The 22,892-nt window shown below is 26.1% G+C and overlaps 3 protein-coding genes across 3 annotated transcripts; 2 read left to right on the top strand and 1 right to left on the bottom strand.

Annotated features, from left to right (window-relative positions):
- Positions 1-845: 845 nt before the first annotated feature.
- Positions 846-2,756, top strand: LOC105368565 (erlin-1). Its single transcript, XM_011507594.1, has 5 exons — positions 846-1,356; positions 1,426-1,561; positions 1,632-1,821; positions 1,888-2,146; positions 2,297-2,756. The coding sequence occupies exons 2-5, from the start codon at positions 1,454-1,456 to the stop codon at positions 2,727-2,729; spliced, it is 990 nt and encodes a 329-aa protein (XP_011505896.1). The 5' UTR covers positions 846-1,356; positions 1,426-1,453; the 3' UTR covers positions 2,730-2,756.
- A 959-nt stretch (positions 2,757-3,715) lies between these two features.
- Positions 3,716-4,792, top strand: Lamtor3 (Late endosomal/lysosomal adaptor, MAPK and MTOR activator 3). Its single transcript, XM_011507593.1, has 3 exons — positions 3,716-3,815; positions 3,994-4,221; positions 4,500-4,792. The coding sequence occupies exons 1-3, from the start codon at positions 3,807-3,809 to the stop codon at positions 4,635-4,637; spliced, it is 375 nt and encodes a 124-aa protein (XP_011505895.1). The 5' UTR covers positions 3,716-3,806; the 3' UTR covers positions 4,638-4,792.
- An 8,529-nt stretch (positions 4,793-13,321) lies between these two features.
- On the bottom strand, positions 13,322-22,590 carry LOC105368563 (TD and POZ domain-containing protein 2). Its single transcript, XM_011507592.1, has 6 exons — positions 22,402-22,590; positions 16,572-16,782; positions 15,639-15,937; positions 14,668-14,889; positions 14,024-14,165; positions 13,322-13,956 (listed from the first exon to the last, which is right to left on the bottom strand). Exons 2-6 carry the CDS (start codon positions 16,747-16,749, stop codon positions 13,700-13,702), a joined length of 1,098 nt encoding a protein of 365 aa, XP_011505894.1. The 5' UTR covers positions 16,750-16,782; positions 22,402-22,590; the 3' UTR covers positions 13,322-13,699.
- Between the last annotated feature and the right edge of the window lie 302 nt (positions 22,591-22,892).

Here is a 22,892-nt window from a genome sequence, read left to right as displayed (position 1 = left end):
AAAGTATTTTAATACTAGAATAAGAAGTAAATGGTAAAAATCGTGACATATAAATCTCGAAGGTTGATCTCTGCAAGAACACGTTGTTGCAAAAAACTTCCTATGCGTAAGCAGAGATTTACATATACGATGTAGAATATATTGCTAAAATAAGGGAAAAATCATCGAGTTTTTATAGATTGAAATTTGTGCCCAATGAGGTATCTATCGTTCCAATCGTAATTAATCGCCGCGTCTGAAATTTTAATGTATATTTTGAAATACTTTGCTGGAACTTTTGCTGAAACAATTATATTTTCTACTTCTTTTCCAATTCTCCGAAAGAAACTATTTCTAAAAAAGTATTATACTAACACTTTATTCAGAGCTTATTTTTACAGCAAAATTCACAATCGAATATCGAATGCTTGCATACGCCCATTCATACATACGCACATTCATGCACACACACGCGCGCGCGCGCGCACACACACACACACACACACACACACACACAATATATTTTTCACTTTTCGTATGATAATAAAATGACAATTTCATCTATAATCTTATATTTTATATAAAACGCACTATTATATTAATAGCATTAAAAAATATAATTATAATAGATATACAGATTCAATCAAATCGCTTTAAAAATAAATATTTTTTTTATTAAAATACATAATAACGATCGAACGCTGATAGAATTAATAAAACACTTGTTAAATTGAAAACGAAGATGATGAGAATTAGTTTTCTACTTTACCTAATTTAATACCGAATAGGCAAATGAAAATACGTATAAATCAATACATGAATGGTATGCTACACGACTCCATACGTTTAATACGTATAGCATCGATACTACTTCAAACATAAGTACAATTAAAAGGATTAATTATCCTTAAGATGTTAGTTAATTTCATTCGTTCGCATTTACATTGCGATTATACTAATCTAAGTCATTAAATTATAATTACGAATGTTAATTTATAAAACGATAAGCTGTAAAAGCTTTCTATCAACTTATAAACAATAGACAAACAATACTATGGATTAGCGGATGATGCCCTCTACCACAATTGCCGGCGTAATAGATTCGTCATTCTGCGTTAATATCTCTTTTATATTTTGTATGCAAAAGCATTTATCTTAAATGCATAAATAAATAGTTATGCAGGCGTGGAGAGTACTTATCATTGGTAAGAAATTTATTTATTGAAATCAAGTTACGTATGCAATAGCGAATAATGTTTAAACTTAACCTTATTTTGGAAAGCAACGTTTGTAAACATTGTGAATGCATTTCTATTGTATTAATAGCATTGTCAAATATAACAAATTGAATCGTGTAATTGCAAATTTCTTCAGACGGTAATTATGATTGACAAAGTCTCTAAGAAGCTTTATAACTTTTGTTTTTAATATAGTACAATTTTTCAGTTAATAAGCTCTTTCTGATTGTATCAAAATGATTGACCAAAATATAATTGGCACATGCTTCTTGGTATGTATAGCAATCGTATTCAATTTTTCATTGCATCGCATCGAAGAAGGTCATGTAGGAGTATATTTTCGGGTGAGTCAAAGTAACGATGTCATTACCAGCTTTCTCTTGAAAACATGTAATTATATTTCATTATTTATAGGGTGGAGCATTATTACCTGAAGTGAGCATTCCAGGTTTTCATATGATGATACCAATTTTAACAATCTTTCGTCCTGTTCAAGTAACTTTACAAACCGATGAAGTTAAAAATGTTCCCTGTGGAACTAGCGGAGGTGTTATGATCGATTTTGATCGAATTGAAGTTGTAAATATGTTAGATGCTAATAGTGGTAGGTATAGTAATATTTCTTACGATCGTTTTGATTAAATTTTACATTAATATTAAACATTTTTAGTGTATAATATCGTGAGAAACTATACCGTAGATTATGACCGATCTTTAATATTTAACAAAATCCATCATGAGCTGAATCAATTTTGTTCAGTACATACACTACACGAGGTTTATATCGATTTATTCGATCAAATCGATGAAAATCTTAAAACTGCATTACAAAGGGATTTAACTGAAATGGCTCCTGGCTTGAATGTTTTAGCCGTAAGAGTAACTAAACCAAAAATTCCTGAAACTATTAGAAAAAATTATGAACTTATGTAAGTAATAAAATTATTCATTATGATTTTAATGTTATCTTTCAATTTTTTGTACATTATAATATGTATGAATAATTTATTTTTTCAAAATTTCTGATATTTTATTTATTCAATAATTTTTATCTAAAAATTCAATATTAAATTTAATAGGGAGGCAGAGAAAACAAAACTTTTAATATCAACGCAGCATCAAAAAGTTGTTGAAAAGGATGCGGAGACAGATAGAAAGAAGGCAATTATTGAAGCCGATAAAGTTGCTCAAGTAGCAAAAATTATGCTTAATCAGAAAATCATGGAAAAAGAGTCGCTTCAACTTATGGCATCTATCGAAGATCAAATGCACTTAGCAAGAGAGAAAAGTCGCTCGGACGCTGACTATTACCAAACGGCCAAACAAGCAGAAGCTAACAAATTACTGTTATCGGATCAGTATTTAGAACTTGAAAAGTATAAAGCATTATCTAAAAATACTAAAGTTTACTTTGGACAAGATTTACCAAAAATGTTTTCATTTGGAGGCCCTGTCAATGATTTGGCAAACTATGCTAATGAAATTACATTAAAAAAGCAAGAAAATGAATGAATCGAATAATCGTTTATTAAAAATAATATTACATTATTTTTAGATTTCATAAGATTATTAATTTAAATGCAATTGTTAAAAAACATTTTGTAATTTCAAGTCCGTTCTATTTCATTAACTTTAAACAATTAGAAACTAAAAACTTTAAACATTCATATTAAGTACAATAAGTTTTGTTGTATAATTTTGAATTTTTTTTCTTTGTTTTGTTTGTTTTTTTTTAATGTCCAGTTATTAAATATAAGTATGTATTATATTTATCTATTAAAATAATTATTATTTGATAAAATAATGATTATTTTGTAAATTAAGTAATAGACATGAACATGTTCACAACAATTTTTCCAACATGTTTCTTTACACTTGTTATTTCAACGTTTCTTTTATTTTTATAAATTATTATATCGTGGATTATTAAAAAATATAACCAACAATTCTCGTATATTATATATTGTGAAACATTGAACCGTTTGATTGTTTTCCTATTCCTTTATATTAATTGTAATTAATGTCTTGAATTAAAGGTATGGATTATCAGAAGATAAGTTTTCATTAGAATGGCCACGGATTTGTAATACAAAAGAAAATCCAATCCATTATGGGAAAATTTTTTCTAATATAAATGTATTACATTGTGATTATTATTATAACTTATAATACAAGTGTAAAATATAATCAATTTGTAAAAAATAGGTAAATAAAATTTCATGGAAAAATCATTAAAAAAATCTTTTAAATACTTTGTAATAATGATAATTATGATATTGATGAGGCAATGATAAAAAAAATTATTTATTAATGATTATTAATTACTTTGCGAGAATAGGAGTAAATCAGTTTTAAGACTACCAACTTGACAAATTTTTTTGTTCATGCATCGTCAGTCGTCATATTAGTCATTGCATTTCGCTGCAGAAGTGAAAGTGTCGAATAAAATTTAATTATTATTCGTTATTTTCATTTTGCTCGGCACTGAATAGTGCCGAGCGGACTGTCAAAATTATTATCTAAATTTTATCAACCTATACTTTCATTTCTTATAAAATTATTGCCTAAAACTTTGAATGATTCTGCAAAATGAGTTCCGTGAGTAAAGCAAACACTAATTGTTCGTCAGTAAATAATATGTAGAATATTATTAACCGTAACCTTAGATTTAGGTTATGTCTTATTTTTTTACATCCACTGTCTATTCTATATAAAATAAAATATCAATTAGTAATATTCAGTATTATTGTATAGAATGTAATTTTATCATTTTTAGGATTTGAAAAAATTTTTACAAACGTTATTAAATCAAGTCGAAGGATTACATAGTATTTTGATCACAGATAGAGATGGAGTGCCAGCTGTTTTTGTTGCTAATGAAAATGCTCCAGAATTAGCAATGAGAGCAAGTTTTCTTTCCACTTTCGGTATGGCAACTGATCAGGGAAGTAAACTTGGTCTTGGAAAAAATAATGTAATTATTTGTATGTACAGTAGTTATCAGGTAATAAATATACCAATTGTTATTTTCAGCTTTGAATAAGTACACGAACATAAATTGAGCAAATTTATAATTTTAATAAGATCATTATCAATTGAAAGTATCTATATAATTCATCTATATATAAAATAAAATTTCTGACAATTTCAAATTTACCTAAGCAAATATGAGCGTTTCATGTATTTATTGAAAGTTCAGATTATCGTAAATCTTCATTTTCATACTCTTAAAGCATCGGAACAATCTTTCTAGAGTAAAAGAGCTGTGTTTTAATATTGTAGGTTGTTCAAATAAACAAACTACCTTTGGTAATGAGCTTCATTGCTAGCCACGATTGCAATACAGGCCACATTCTTGATTTAGAAAAAAAGGTGGATCCTGTGTTAAATCAACTAATAAACGCTGTTGCTGATACATGATGGTTACCTGTTCAATATCGAAGATAACTAATTTAACATCTGTAAAAAAAACTATCTATCGACACTATTTTTGGAGTGTATAATTTATAATATGATTAAGTTAAGTCACATCTGCATTAGCGAACAAATAAAAGAAAATTTTTCTACTGTATCAATTATGTTTATTGTATCATACGTAATTAAATTAAAATAAATAATCTTGTTATTCTTATTGTTTTTATATAGACATAAAATATACTTACTTAACTTGATTATTAAACTTTTTAAAATAATTTTTTATAACCGATTTATTGATTTAAAAATTAAGATAATATAAATTAAAGAGTGTAAACTACCTTAGCTTTAGGTATAGTTTAAATTATTTTCAATTAAAGCTAAAAAATATTTTCAAAAGTACGTAAAATATATACATTAATTTTAAGCGAAGAAATTTGAGAATAAATTAATACATCTTATTGTTGTTTTTAAATAAGTATTAACAAATTACACGATTTTAACAATAGGTAGACAAATTTGTACTTGATTTTAAATTTATTGAACATATTGGATGATGCCGCTGTTTTTAATATTTAATTCACGATTTAAAATGTAATTATTATTAAAAATCATCAAAACATTGAGTTATATGAACTTTATTAAAAAAAAAAAAATTTTAATTCAAAAACTTTTTACCATATTGTATTACGAAAAATGATTAGTAATATTATATATAGATTGAATACATTTTTTTTATTTATTAATTTTTTATTTTAAATTAACAATGTATGCTATTCCGTAATTATAATATAATTAGATATCAGATCAATAGTTTAGTTAAATTCAAGATTTTTTTATTTTTGTGTCCCATTAATTACTAAATAAATATTACTTTCAATACATATCATCTTTAAACTTGATTGGCTTTTATACAGAAATAATAATTTTTATATTTTATGTTTTATTTCTTTGCAAGATTACAATTTTAATGTAACATTTTAATAATTTTACTTATAAATCCGAAAAAGACGATTGAATTTAATTATTTTATACATTTTAAAAATATTTTATGTGATTTAATTATGTATTTTAAATGTTTCCTTATCTAAACATACATCAAATTTGATATCGCATAGTTTTTTTTTTTTTTTTTTAAAGCAAATTAACCAAAATTGCAGTTGTAAAATGAATATTCGTTTAAAATGATATTTTTCTTTCAAATATATCGTATTCACGAGCTGAACCATAATTTGTATAAATACTTATAAATGTAATTCTTAAATCGATAAATAAAATAGTCTTACCTTAAATCTTTTCCTAACGCTGCTGTTATATCGATAAACAGTACTTTTTTCTTTACTTTACAACTAAATTATTTTATTAAAACTTGTCGTCAACACTACTTTTAGTTTATTTTCAAGAGTGTTATTATTCAACCAAATTTTTCACCAAATTTTATTACTATACATCTGACTCTATCAGTATTGTTCGCTTAATCAAGTGTATGGATATTTATTTTAACCAAATGTCTTGGTAATAAAGTAAATCGTATTTTTCATTTCAGATAACAGATAATGGACAATTAGTCATCCAATGATTGGCTTCGTTCCATTAATGATAATTTTCCTCATTTTGCTGCAACGTTATGCAGTTGAGTTTTTCAGTTACATTTACTTATTCTTATTTTGCTTCTATTCTGTTTTGTCTTTAATTAACACATAAATTACATGAAATAACAAACAATATGATAATAAATATTAAAAAAATGCTTTTAATCTAATTATTTTGTTGGTTACTGGATCTAAGTATTTTTTGTACATTATATTAATTCTTTTCTTTAAGTAAAATTCGTTGCGATCTTTTTATGTAAATAATCTTTATAAATTTTACAATCACTATTAAATCACGCAATTTTCGAAATTTTTGAAAATTCTAATTTCAGCAAAGCTTGAATGATTTATTTTTACAATTAATTGTCGCATTATTTAATCAGTATAATAAATGTAATATTAAATTACAGATGATAAAATTCACTTCACATTTCAACCTTAAAACAATGAAATTTTTCGTCACAAATAAGAGTCAATGTATTAATAATAAAAATGTTTCTTAATTAATATACAATTTATTAAAGCGTTTTCTCGTTTTATTTCTGTTTAAAATATTTTTATTATTATTTATAGTGATTAAGTAATTTATAAATTAACCCATGATACGTTAACTTGAAACAAGATCAAATTAAAATTCCATCTAATATTTACGATTAATTAAAATTATTTTAATTTAAATAAATATACAAAATTTCAATAATACATATTTTGCTAACATTGTATTAATGATTGTATTTGGCAATTGACATTATTATGATAAATTTTTAAGAAATAAATTAATTGTGAATTGGAAATAAAAATTTATATATAATAATAATTATGAATTATAAAAATTAATGTATATTATATATTATAAAGTACAAGATAAAGCTATTTGATTTTTTTTTCTCTTTTTTTTTTTAAATTAGAAAATCTAACTAGAAATTTGAATAGAAAAGACTATTAAAATTAGTGTTTTTAAGTTCAATTAACGTTTCAATTTTATTATGCAATTTAAAAAAATGTATTCTAATTTCTGAAATTTATACTCATTATAAAAGTTGTCTTTAATGTACCATAATAAATTATATAATATATATTCAATTATCATTATTATTATAAATATTAATTATTGTTTTTTTTTTTTTTTTTTTTTTTTTTTTTTTTTAATAACAATGCAAAAGAAGTATTCAATAGATTAAATAAATCTTCTACATTTTTTTCAATAATCAGATTTTTGTAAATTTATTAATTAGGTAAAATATATTATATATATATATATATATATATTAATGATATATATATATATATATATATATATATATATCATTAAATCAATATATTATTTGCAAAAAAAATTTCTTGTTACTAGCGACTACTCGAAATATATTCATATATATATTTATTAACAAGTACATTATTTGATGAATTCTTATTGAGAAATAATTTCACACTCTAATTTATGCTTGAATTACTTTAATATTAGGTACATGTAAACCCTCAAAAAAAAAATTTTAATATGAACAAAAAATTAATATAGTAGTACTTACTGTAAAGAGCATTAAAATGTCTCAAAGTATTATTAGAATAATGGTGGGAGGGAGGGAGGCATTACGAATAACGCAAGTCATTATCCAAGAACGTCAGATGTATCAGGAAAGTATAATTACAAGTGCAGTAGTTATGACTAGACTATAGCATAAGACTCATAGACAGCGCAATTGACATATACAGTTACTCATTGCCACAGCATGTATGCTTTAGGTATGTTTGCATTTATATTTGACGTGAGTATGTAATTCGTATAATATAAACAGTCAACTCAAGACTTTACTAGGGGAATATCACAAGTTGAAAGAGTATTTACTTGAATTTTATCTGAAAATTTTACTGTATGTACACACAATAAGTAATTATCATCATTATTATTTTATTGAAATACTGAAAAATCAATGGTTTAATTAAATGATAATAATAAAAGATATGAATTTCTAATATCTTACAGTTACATAAGCAGTTACATATAAGAATATAATATTTGACTGTATAATCTTATAATACTATTTGAGTTCTTGGATAAAATACAAAATTTGTTATAAATGTTAATAAAGAATTACAAAAGCCGAGTAATAATATGAATTGATGAGATAGATGAAGAATAAATATTGTAATTTCTAATATAAGAAGATTAAGTAGTAATAATACTTACTAAATTGAGACGAAATAAAAAATTCAATGAATCTGTCATATTTCTAAATTTCCATCGAAAATTAAAATCTTTTAGTTTTTTTTATTTATTTACTTTTTTTTTTTATTTTTACTTTTAAATAGTATTTTAAAATACTTTAATTCAATAAGGAAATATTTTCAACAAATAAGTTGTTTTAATAAAACGCTTCGTTTTTAAACAGCAGCTACTTACTTTTCAATCCAATTGATTCACTTTCCCTGGCACAATGAATAAAAACAAAAATTTTATTTCACGTATTTGAATGCTGGATTTTATAAATAAATATATTTGTTTTTTTTTTTTTTTTAATACTGTTCTGTCGTTGCTTGTCTCAATTTTACTATATTTGTAATAATTAATAATAATTTAATTCATCGATTAACCGATTGCATCGAAGGACCTACTGTTGTGCCAAAATGAAGATTGACTAGCTAAATAAATGACAAGATTTTCTGTCATTGACATACCGCTAATTAATTTTACGAATGATACTTATGGCATTTGATTTGATTTTCATTGCTCCGTACATTTTACTTTTTCGCGCGAACATTATTTATTTTGTATTCGTTACAGCATTTACGTGCTTGCATTAATTGCGCTCGAGGGTGGATTAATGATAAAAATACTTCAATTAATTCGTAAAATAATCATCTAAATCACTATTAATTATTATTAAAAATTTTTTTTCAACATTAGTTTGCAATCGATAGAGTCAATTTGAAGAATCGCTCCTACACCCCTAATTGCTTCTTCAACACAATCAATATTTTATATTCGAGATTTGTAAAATCTATGTGCTTATAATGTTCAGTGATCGTATCAGCCAAAAATAATTCAAATAATCACCCCCTTTCCAAATTGGTCGAAGTAAAATAAGATTAGAAAAATCTTTGATCAAATGAGAAGCAAATTGATATTTGAAATTTCACTTGAACGATACATACATACAACCCTTATATGTACGCCTGTCCCTGCGTATGAGGTGTAAATGCATAAAATTATAGGTATTTTTTACAAATGTAATCAATATGTTAAAATATTTAAACAATTCTTCTATAGAAACTAATTGCAATTATGATGAATTCGTATGAAAGTATATGTGCTGATATTTGTTTTTTTTTTTTTTTTTTTTTTTTTTTTTTTTTAATGCTATCAGTTTGGAAGACTCGATGGCCATTGGCGTGGACGCTACCCCTGAGTTATATGGTACCCTGATACGATTTTCGGCAATTTCAGCCAGTAACTATCTCTACTAGTTCCTTTAAACTCTGGTACTAAAATTTCCTTGTTTCTTTGATCTAAGTAAGGCTCACGCATTGGTTGCAAATCTGTTTCCATCACGGTATTTTTTTCTATAAAATCAGCCAATTGGGTAAATGGCAAAAAAGCAGCTGATATATATTGCCCAGCGTGATCTGTAGGATTTGAATTTGTCTAGCTGAGAATTGTAATTTCATTACGCGAATAAATATGCCGAAACGAAGAAATGGATAAAAAAAAAAAACAAAAAAAAAAAAAAAAATGGCTAATACAAAAAAATTAAAAGATAAAATTTATTGACAAACTTTTCCGTCTAGCATATAATAATAATATTGTAATTATAAGTGCATCGAATATACATAATGTGCATTTAAAATATTAATTGAAAAATATAAAATATGTAAATTAACTGCTTCGACCATTGTTTAAATTATATGGAATATCGTGTATGTTTCGCATGACTTTATTATATTTGCTCGACGACTGTTCGTTCGGTTGTACATGTACACTATGGTGGAAGTTTATCCTCCAATTGATTTTGTTGCGTTCGAACGAATCTTCTCGCTTAAAATCGTATAAATTCCAAGGATGTAGGAGAATTAGGTAAATATATATACTCCGTATAATAAATATACACTTTGTTTGTCACTATCGTGTGATTAAATATATTTTAATACTTCTTTTTTTTTTATGTTATTGTCTATAGGATTGTTTATTAATTGTTTTTTGTAATTTTCTTAGCATAGCGCGATCGATCGATAATTTTGGTCGAAAATAACATGAAATACTTCATTTTTATGATGTATTATTATGTATTATGTTAAAAATAATGCTTTTAAAACATCGATTTGCAGTTACTAGACAACAATTTTTTTATAATCAGTGAACACACATGCACACTAATATATATATATATATATTAATAATATATATACTAATATATATATATATATATATATACAGACACCAGCGCGCGCGCGCGTATCTATAAAATACTTTTACGTCACAAATTATTCTATTAACTTTAATTGGAATTTAATTGGTACAGAAATTTAATAGTAAATTACGGATTGTTTATGAAGTATAAAAATGGTTTCGCATAAAAAATTATTTTACATTTCGTAATTTTTGTCGTATATACAAATAACTACAAAATAAATAGATATTTACTACTTACCTTCGCTACTTATAATTTAATATAATTATTTTATTTTATATATTGAAAATGGTACATTGACAAGTTTAACAATTTATTTTAAGTTTGGACTAAGTTTGGACAATTCATAAATTTATATCAACAAAACAGTTCTAGAATATGCCTAAAGTATTCTAGAGTAATTTAACGGATTCTAATTTGATTTAAAATAAATAAATAAGAACAGTACATCGGAGCTCCTATAAACTTACAACTTATTACTCAAAAGGTATCAAAGCATTGAATTTCAAATTGTGTAAATCATTCGGTTAATTATAAATGATATTAATACAAGGCAATGATCGACTATTAACCGCCATTTTAAAATTCATTCTATTAATTGCAATGAATGCAAAGACATTTGGGCTAAGTAAAATTTATTAAAGTAAAATTTAAATGAAAACGTGGATTTACTCAGATAAGTTAATTAAATTATTTCTAGGGAATGAAATTCATCACAGAGAGCAGTATGTTTTTTTTTTTTTTTTTATTTTAAATATCCACCTTACTGCCCCTTTAATTCATAATTCCGCATTTTTAGTTTGGCTGAGTTTTTCCTAATTAGCGATGGGAAACTGTTTCCGAAATCTCAGCAAATAATTGCTAGTAACGTCTTATCTCTAATAATCTACGCCATATATGGGCAAATCTTAACCGTGTTTAATTTAATATTGTGTCCCTTAGGACATAATGGATTTTGTTTTACAGTGCAGTCGAATTAATTTATAATGTTTATATCTCGATTAAGCTTATAATTCCACGACTTTGCTTTAGACAGCAGTCCATTATATTTTTTTTCTTCAAAAATCTTCTACTTTCTGCGAATAGTATTAGTATTTTATGACAATTTACATTACCGGATTCTTTTCGTTCCTATGTCATACCAAAATGTTAATTTAAAAAGTAAAATACTTGCAATACTTGCAAATTACAATAGACAATTTGGATATTTGGCACCCATGTTCGTTTCAAAGCCCGAAAGTGCGTGGGATTTTTAATCGGCGTATTCCATGTTTTTGTTTATTTAGAATTGCTAATTGATTTTGATATTGTAATATATCATAAAGAGTGCAAGAATACGTATTTTTTTTCTCTTCAAATTAGTCCTCAATTTCTGTATATGGTATATTAGCTATTAACAATTAATATGAAGATATTTAGATATTTGAGGTTATTATGTATATTTAAACATTGTCGTTATTAAATTTATTATTCTTTAATTAAATTAGTAAGTTTATATTAATTTTTTTCAGTACCACAATACAAGTGACATTTCATAATTTAATTCTTTCTCTATTAACCAACTGTTCAATAATAATAATGGCAGTTGTATTTATATATTTTTTAAATAAAAAGGTAAAGTTAATTGTATCGACGATAAAAAATATCTGTAAATTACTTTATTAATATTATGTTTGTATTTTGAAATTATTTGGTTAAAGGAACACGACGATCAAAATTTGAAAGAGTCTGGACAAAATTATAGTATGATCAAAAATTTAAACTGTTGCAACATAGTCGTTAAAAATCATAATCCCTACTGTATATGTAACATTTATTACAGAAGATGAGGGTTTAGTTCCATTTTGTTGACAAAATAGATACAACATCCATTTGAATCTGACTGTATTGAGCAAAAACAAAAACATTGACTTGGCTGAAGAATAATTAATTTCATTTGCATAATGGAATTTTATGAAACTGAGATTCTTGTGGCAACGCTTGAAAGAATTATAGAAGATAAAAATGAAATATCTAATCAGATATATATTTAATCAAATGATAACATCATTGTAGTTAACTTTGTAAGTTCTTATTTGGGTAAATAATAATTTAATATATGATAAATGTTTAAATAAATTGTATTTATTTAAATAGTAAAATTGTATATATAGGTAATAAGCAAAACAGAGTTTTTTTTTTTAAAGATATGACAAAACAAATTTATAATGCTGTTAATTGAATGTCGAGGAGTATTTATTGGATTAATTGAACAGAAAGTGAAAATGGAAGAAATAAGAAAATACAGTTAATACTTGAAACTGAATTATCAATTAGAATTCTTGGGATCAACATTCCACTGTTTGATATATTATCAAAAGAATTATTTGGTTTATAAGGTAAATACAATTTTTTAAGTTCATTAGTGTGTTAAGAGAGAAAAATTAAGATGGAAATATAATATACTAATTATAGAACCCACAAGTCGGATCAAGCTGTTTATTATCTGTTATAAGAATTCAAGTCGACTACATTCTGCTGGTCCAGGAAATATATTATTTGATCATTTAACAAGTAAAACGATAGCATATTATGAAAGCAAAGAAAATAGGGACAAACGTTATAAGTGGTTTGTAAAATTAAAATTTTAAATATTTTATTTTATTTGTTATTTTAATATTTATTTTAATTTATATCTTTTATTTTATATAGATGTAGGATAAATGTTAGCAGCTAATTATTATTTGAAAAATCAGTGGTATCGTGCAGAAATTGTTGTTTGCTCGGCTATGGGACATATCGTGTCTTCTTCTTTGATTTTGGAAATCAAGAGGAAATGAGTCAGAATGACCTTGCAAATATATATTCAGCTTTTTTAAGTCGTAAAATTCAAGCTATTGAATGCCTTCTTGATTGATGCGAAACATTAGTGAGTACTTTAGTATTTCAATTAATATTTTTTAATTAATAAAAGTAGTTTTAGTTACTTCTTTAACCTGTAATCTATTGATTTATTTTTACGACTTCCCGAATTCATACAATTTCGATATTCTAATATTTGGTATAAAATATTTGTTTACAATCCACTACTTCATTCGCTATCTATATTACTTGATTTTGAGCTTCCCATTCCAGCTTCACAGACTTCATTAAACAATTCTGGATTAACTTGTTCCATCATTTTCCATGCAAAATTCTTAGTAATATTCATTGCATTTTCCTCGCAATAAGCAAGACTAGCCCTTCTTAAAATATCGCAACCATATTCATCTGCTAACAAGAGTCGAGTAGCTACATTTTCAGGTGTTATAGTTTCTGTTAAACTTCTTTCACAAAGTTCTTTCATTCCTGAAATGATAAAAATTAACATATTTATATTGCTTGAGGTATTTATTACAGTCAATATAAATCCAACCTTGTAATCGAAATCGCAAAGAAAGTGAAAGTAGTTCAGAAGCCAAAGTATCCAAATTATCGACATGGTCTGTATACATATAACGTAACAACTCTTCGATCACATCTTTCGATAAGTCTCGTAATTCTAATTTGTGTTTAATCTATATAAAGATAATAATTCTACTTTATACATTAATTATTTAGCAATTGAATATAATATATAAAGAGTTAGTGCTGTATTTACTCACTTTATTATTCAATAAATCGAAGTATTTTTAATAATTTCATTAATATTTTTTAAATATTTGCAAATGAAAACACATATACTTCCATACGCAGCAATCACGCACTCTCGGTACACATATTTTAAATATATTTTAACACTATTAATTACATATCATGAAGCATTAATAAATAAAATAGGCATATGTATGTATGTGTGCGTGTGTGTGTGTGTTTAACGAAGAGCAGATATTAAGATGAAAAATGATAAAATTAATTGAATAAAAACTTAACTAAGTTAGAGATAAAAAATAAATAAACATCGTGCTTGAAAATTTTATTAAAATTGCAAACTCAAAAGGCATGTTTATTTCTTATCAAATTAGTTTTTACACGAGTAGTAAGTTGTTATGTTTAATCAATGGAAGCATTGACACGTACGTCGGAAGAATTACACTCGTCTATCAACGATTTTTTTTTTAAATCATCTAAAAGTACGTCCTTTTCTTCCAATTCGTTTCCTTCGAGCGGTGTTATCATATTAGCAAGTACATCGCTTCGCGCTGCAATGACACATTTGTGTACCTGGATTTCTAAATTTTCATCTGCTACTATTAGTTTCGTATCCGCAGATTGAGGATGTTTTAATAATCTTGCCATATCCTGTAAATTTTTGTTTATCATAATTAGCAACATAAATATTTATTACTTTCAATTTGATATATTTTACATATTATTCTTCCAATTATACATATACGCCATTAACTAGTTAAAATACTATAGAATCATAATTTATATTTTAATATTTATGTGTGTGTGTGTGTGTGTGTGTGTGTGTGTGTATGGCGACGGGGGGAAGGGAGAATGTATAAAATAATAGAATCTAGTAATTTTTCTTTTAAATTCATTACACTGGGTATTTTAACTGATTTCGAATTTATATATACGACAAAGTATTTATGACTATTTTTTATTCTCATATACGATATAACTTATAAAAATAGAATATATCATGTATTGATTATCATGTAACTATATCTAAATAATTATTGCTTAAACTAATATCAGAACTTTCGATCCAGCTACTTAACACAAAATTTTGACAAAGAAAGCAAAAAATACTACCATTAGGTATAAAATAAATCAGGTTATTTTATTTTATAACAATTTTTTAGATTATAAAATAATATTTATCATACTCGTTTATATCTGTGACGCCTTATTATTAGAAATGTTTTGATACGAATCTTAGGCGATTTCCGTCTTCGAATATAAGAATATACATTTTCTAATTGCAAGAATTAATGTTCCTTCATTTAATCAACTCAAAAATAAAATCTTTTAGCATAATACCATTTCTTTTACCGACGTTTAATCAAATTTATTTTATCTTTACCTGATTTTAGCTTTACCTGTGAGAGGGTATGTTTTTCACTATCGCACTGGATGATCTGAATCTTCACCATGACGCTTAGCTCGCCATTTTTTTTTAAATGTCTATCTACGATACATAAATCTCGGTAGCCCAGGGAAATTATATCGGAACTCGAACGGAGCTCTAAAATAGTTCTGCTTACATGACAGTATTCCCAATAATTAACCTCAGCATTAAAAACTGCAAATTGAAAGCGAACTTTGGCTTGTTCAACTTCCTCAACCGTGCAATTTTGTATATTCAAACACAGCACTACTGGATTCCTAATCCTTTTTCCTGCATAAACGTGATATAACAAGTAATGTCATAATACTTAGAAAAATAAATTGTTTAATTTATTTCACATCAATTAAACTTTTAAATAAACACTTTTACATTATATTTTTATTTTCAAATACAAACTTCGTTTATTCTTTTAAATAATCAAAATTTTATTTTAACTACAGCCTGTCTTATATTTCTATTTAATGAAAGTTTTTGGCACGTTTGGAGTTTTATACACATTAGCCATACTTTTATTCAATGATAAATATGAAAATAAGCTTCACGTTTAGAAAGCCTAAGTAATATAATATGATAATAAGTAAGAAATTTCTTTTGAACTCCTATTTTCTTATTTCAAATTGTTAATATATGACAGAATAAATTTAAAATTTAAATTACCATTTTGGAATTCCTAAAATGAAAGTATTGAATAATAAATACTTTTAATTAATTTTATCGATAATTTTTACAGAATAGATTAACATTATAAATAACAAATCTTGTTTATTTATATTTAACACTAATTTACTATTAACGAAAATTTAACGTTTAACACCATTGCTTTTCTTCAAATTTATTTATATCATCAATCGCAAGTATTTATTATTAGCCAGTGATTGTGAAAAGGAAATCGATCGACAAATACCTTCAGGGCCTTTCCAAAATCTAATAGATAGATTCCAAGTGCTGTGTATGCCATTGACATTTAGATCGAAGCTCGGGCTGTCGAAATTGTGCTTTTTCGAGATTGCTTTTTTGTAATTCGCTATCGTCCAAGTATATTTGAATATGATGTCGGAAACCGTTGGTACCAGCAATTCCATGTTCTGAGCTTGTTGTTATCGCCTGGAGCATATCTGCATTTAGCAAAACAATATGTGTGTATAAATAAATGAAAGATATCGCGTTCAATGATTAAGTCATGGCGTGTGTATTATAAAGTTGCAATTTGCTTAACTCAACACCAAGTTTCGTATCGAACAGCCCAGATCTATTTGCACGCATTTACCAGTTTTAATTACGAGTAAGATACTTGGATTTATTGAAATTTTTATACTTCGAATAGAACTTTTGCATTAGAAACTTGAAATTCTTTTGAAAGTCTATTGTAAAGTTGAAAAATAGTTTTGTAGAAAGGCTTAAGACTCTTAATACTTAATTATATGTTTTATTTTGCGTTAATAGCTATTATAACCAGTTATATAAGTATTTATATCATTCGACTTTGACTTAAAGCTTCATAATATTTTATTTAATTTTATAAATTATTTGAAAGAAAATTTTAAAAATAAATTTTCTATTATTAAATTAAATTGTTTTAAGCAAGATATAAAGATTAACGATTTAAAATTAAAAATGAAATATTTAAAAGTTTGCAACGAATTATTAAAATGTTTACAACTGTTGTTTTATGCTATTATATCTTTATAATTCTTATAGTTTATCAATATTAATATCTTTTAAGTTAGAAAATTTAATGCAAACTAAAGAATATTCATCATTTATTTGATTACATTAACAATAAGATATGAATAGGAAATATTTTAATATTGTTAATATTGGTTTTTTATTTAATTTCTGTCTATCTTTACGAAAAATCAACAATTTATGCATCGAATGATTTAGCGTCGCAGAGAAAAATTTGATTATAACTAAAGTGATATTTCCGTACGTAAACTATTTATCTTTTATGGTGTTAAGAATATTTGAGAAAGTAAAAGAGTCGAATTATGAAAAATCAAGTTTTTTTAACTCTTAGTAATTAGTAACTTAGCCTAATTACAGATATAACGAGCCAATAAAGGATTTTAGTTTACTAATGGATGGCCGAAATAACGTAATATAATTGCGACGAACGATTGCAACTTTCCAGAGTATCGCGTGTCATGGAAGGAAGCTAATTATTCTGCGATCTTGATGTGCGTGCGACTGTTGCATCAATACATGAATATGTGTATTGTTTTTCCGTTCTTCATGTTATCTATTTTATTTTACCAGCTTTGAAGTTTTGAAATTTTTTTTTTTTTTTTTTTTTTTTTTTTTTTTTTTGTAAACATATTTAGATAGCAATGTTGGTGCGCAGCTTAAAGCTCGTTAAAATATTTATTTCATTTATCGTAATATATTCTCAAAATTTTTTGCAATTTCCTTTCTTTGCATTTATTATTTCATTCAGTGTACTAAAAATGCTAATTAAAGTTTATCAGGTTTTTTTTCTTTTTCTTTTTTTTTTTTAATCACCATAACACGAATTTGAATCACATAACATGAATTTTATCATATTATTTATCAAATTTGTTATATGGAACGAAGTTAAACATTTTGCATTAATTTTAACATAACTTTAGCATATACGTAAAATATTCTCGTAAATAAATAATCAATCAGTATCAATAAATTTTTTTAATCTTTAATCTTTTACATTACTAATGTGAAATACATCTTTTACAAGAGAGTTTTACAAGGTAAATTGATGCTATGTACATGCATTTTATTGATATTTTTGATATTTAAATTAAGAATAATTCGATCAAAAACATTTATTTCGATTATGTGAAATTAACAATTATATGCTGTTGTTATTATTCTTATAATATTTGAACAAAGGATTTTAACTACACAAAACGACTTTTTGTAATATAAGTGTCATTGCAAATTAACATTCATTATATTTTACATAAATATCATTAAATACATTTTGATTTAAAATTTTTTTAGAAGTTGTTTTAACCTTCAGATTACTAGATTTTCAATGAAAAAATATTCAATTTAATATTTTTATTTTTTTCTAATGAATATTGAGTCAGCAGGATATTCTACTTACATAAGTATTATTTTATAATAATATAAGATATATTTTTATCAACTTTGAAATACAGAAATAAATATAAATTTTATTATAGTAATTATTTAATATTTATTTTTCTGTTGTTATTATTATTATTTCTCATTAATTAAGAAAGGCAAATAGGTAGTTGAAAGGTATTTAATTCTTTGTTTCGAACAACTAGCGTTTCCATAGTATTTTAAAAATATTTTATATCTATAAAATACCAACACCAGTGCATCAATTATTCTCTATTTGGTTCGTTCCAAATTTGTTACCTTTACTATACACATATACACATTTTATTGTCGATGCATCTGACAAGGCCATGTAATGCTGTACACATGTGAATATGGAAGAAAGAAGACTTTTATTCCAGGGTCAATGGCCTTATTGGTTTTAATTATTACTCATATGTGCCGAATCACTTTATTAAAAGATGCGTAAATAATTCATAATTTTATAAATAGTTTCAAACAAGAGCTTTACAATATTTAAGCACTTATAATGTTATTAATGATAAATAAATATTTATTTCAACTCATCAGATAAATTATCAGAACAAATTAAGAGAGTAGTTAAAATAATGGATTTTTTTTATTATTCATTCAAACTGTATGTTGGCATAATTTAAATGTGTTTGAAGCTAAATACTTTTATTTTTTCTATTTATGATGGAACAATATTTTAACATATTTATTGCATCAAACATTGTTATTAAGATTATTCGTATACAATCTATTCTAAATTAAAATTTTATATTTTTTAACGTTACAATGATGTTTTTCAAAATCTGCTTTACTGCTAAAAATGAAAAACAATATTTATATTATATTAATTATATTATTTTTAGTATGTAAATATTATATTTCAATATTGTATCTAGAAATATTATATGCTACACGTAATTGCAATATCTTGTATTTTTAAGCAAAATTTATAAATTTTAGAAACAGTATAAGATTTTCTTTCAATCTACGAACAATATACTCAACAATACAATCATGTTTAATAGTTTAAAATATATTTGGCCTTTTAATTATCTAATCAAAATTGCAGTGATTTACTTTGTCTTAGAGAATAATATCACGCCAGCAAAGTTCCTTTGATAATTATGTAAATTCATTTAAGAAATTTATTTTATGAAACAATTTAATTATTCGCTCACTATGTTATTCTATAAATTAAGCTATGATTTGAAAGTGAGTTTTAATAAATGTTTTTCAAAGCTAGTATAATGTAGTTAATTATTGTCGAGAGAATTAATAGAGAATCAAATTTTGCTCTTCTTTCGTGGAATTGAATGTTTTTATTTTATACGTGTGCGGATAATACAACCACGTAGAAAGAAGTGGGCTATGTACGATCGAATTGCATAAACAAAGTTATTGGGTTAATTCAAGTTTAATTGATTTTGGGCGCAACTTCTCTATCCGTTTATGGATTGACACAAGGCACGAACAAATGAATATACACGTCTTTGTTCATCGTTTATTCGAACTTTCTCATTAACTACTTGTACGTGGGTTGATAAATTTTTCCCTTATAACTTAGAACATATATATATATATATATATATATATACTCATTTACTATGTTTTACGACATTTCTTTCCGATTTAATAAAACTATTCTTGTTTATTTAAATTTTTGCTCACTTGGAATTAATATCTTATTTAATTGCGGATGGTCGAAAAAATTATTTGCATTTCGAGATTATACTTATGGTATTGTCGTTACTTTTCATTTTCAATTACCTTCCAATTTGATTCAATTCATCAAATTGAATAGAATTAAAATATTTGTTTAATGATTAAAGTCTATATTACTTTGATTGCAAACCGCAATTACTTTGTTTTTATGCTCAGTTGTTTTAATACCACATAGCAGTCTTTTACTTTGGCTCTAAGTAAACGAGGGAAAAGATTCGTTTAATGAATCGTTAATAAAGTAATATTTACGTAATAATTTGAATACCTTCCCTAAATAAATTAAATTGAATAAAAGAGAAAGGAATACAGATTGTTTTACAATATTACATTCTTTACGATTTCATTTAGTCTTTACTTTCACGCTTTCTTCTTAATTCTAATAAAAAACTAAACGTAGATATAATGTTTGCGAAGAGAAAAAAAAGAAAACTAAAACTAAATATCTCGTAAATAATACTCGCCAGTACGATAGCAAATAATAGTGTAGAATAAAATTTTTAATGAATTATCAGAGATAAAAGAGTGTTTGGGATACATGAAGGAAAATCAAAGATATATCAGGCAATCACAAGGCCGAAGTAAATTAAGTTAAATACCAATTTTAACATATAGAAGAGAAAAATAAAAAAAAAAAATAACGGGGTTTTCGCATTGTTAATTTTTGCCTCTGATGTATGCGAGATAAACTGTGTGACGGGATGAAGTTTTGATTCCGTTTTTGTGCACCACATTTACCGAAAAGCGGAAATAATTCACGCAAAATCTTGTTGCAAAAAAAAGAACGTCACAATGCACTTGCGGTTTGCTGTCCAAACCACAAACTTAAGCATTTACGATTGGTTGCCATAAAAGTCTGTTTATATTCACGTAGAGTTTTTTGTAAACGAAATTACGATCGATCGGAATTCCCTAAATTCTCAGTACACATTGGAACATATTCAGATGTAACAAACGAAATTGGCTTTGAGCATAAATCAAAATGCACCGCCGATCATCATCTATAGATTCTGTGTAGAATATTAAAAAGAAAATGTACATATTATGATTTTTATGCCTATTCGCAAAATAACAAATTTTGCAGATATTTATAGTTGCTATTTTTATTGATGAATTGATCATGTAGTTACTCTAGTTACATATTTAAGATGTAGTATAGGAGGTATACATACAATCTTGAAAGTGGGTACTCAAAAATTGTTTAATAAATATAATATTAAAATGTTTTTAAGGTTTCGGCGTGACACGTCCTGTCACGTGATTACAAGTCATTTATCTGTGCGAATAAGATTGTTAAACTTTCAAATAAAAAATAAATTGCAATTCTTGTTTTATAAATTTATCACTTTACATTGTTAAGAATAAAGAGCAGCAATTGTTCACAATGAATCTAATTGAGCCCTTTGCAAAAAGTAAAAACAAATGTCGTGTGTCTGTGCGTGTGTGTGTCTGTGTGTGTGTGTGTGTGTGTGTGTGTGTATATATATATATATATATACAGTAAAAATAATCACAAAGAAGAGGCCAAGTTAAATGTTCCATTCATGTATTAATGCAAATAGAGCGAATATCTTATGTAAATATATCAGAGATTGAATTAATTACATAAACCGTATCGCTATTTAAACATTTTTATTAAAAAATAGACAAAAGTCGTGATTGGATAAAAAATTATATAAAATTTAGGCAGCGGCTATAAAAAAAAAAAATATATATATATATAACAATAGCCATCTTCGTCTTATGAAAATCGTATATACTCGACTGAGAGGCCGGCCACACATCAATCCGTTTTGCACTCGAAAATATGATATTGTTTAACGCGGCGCTTACGCTTTCAAAATCTCTCCGAGGGTCTACGGTTGTCTGCCAAGCGTCAAAAAGTGACGGCAAGTATGCTCGGAGGAAGGGCGCAATTATTGCATCGTGCACGTACGTACGGTGCTACGTAAGTCCCAGTAAGCTGTCACATGCTGTGAAATGCTGCGGATGTTAGCACTCTTCCCTCGCGATGACGGATTCGAGGTTAAGCGACGGGCGACTCGATAGGTTTTGCGCGCAACCGACGAAGCACACGCGAGCCAAGCCAAGCGATACCCGACGACGTGTACGACGTTGAGGCGGGTGGACGCGTCTCAAAAACTATACTGAAGAAAATGTTCGACGGCCGATAGCCCAATTGGTGAAGGAAAGAGAGAGAGAGAGAGAGAGAGAGAGAGAGAGAGAGAGAGAGACAAAGCGAGGGAACGATGATTGAGGGAGGAAGGAAGGGTGGGAGGGAAGCACGAGCTACTCCGGGTTTCACACGCGTCAGTAGCAGTGCTAACGTCCCTCCGTCTCTCTCTCTCTCTCTCTCTCTCTCTCTCTCTCTCTTTTGTTTCTCTCTATCATGTCATTTATAAGCTGAATAAGGCTACCACCGAAACCACGC

Source organism: Ceratosolen solmsi, unplaced genomic scaffold, assembly GCF_000503995.2.
Source record: "Ceratosolen solmsi marchali unplaced genomic scaffold, CerSol_1.0 scaffold1, whole genome shotgun sequence".
In the NCBI taxonomy this organism is placed as follows: Eukaryota; Metazoa; Arthropoda; class Insecta; order Hymenoptera; family Agaonidae; genus Ceratosolen; species Ceratosolen solmsi.
This window is presented reverse-complemented; position numbering and strand designations above follow the sequence as displayed.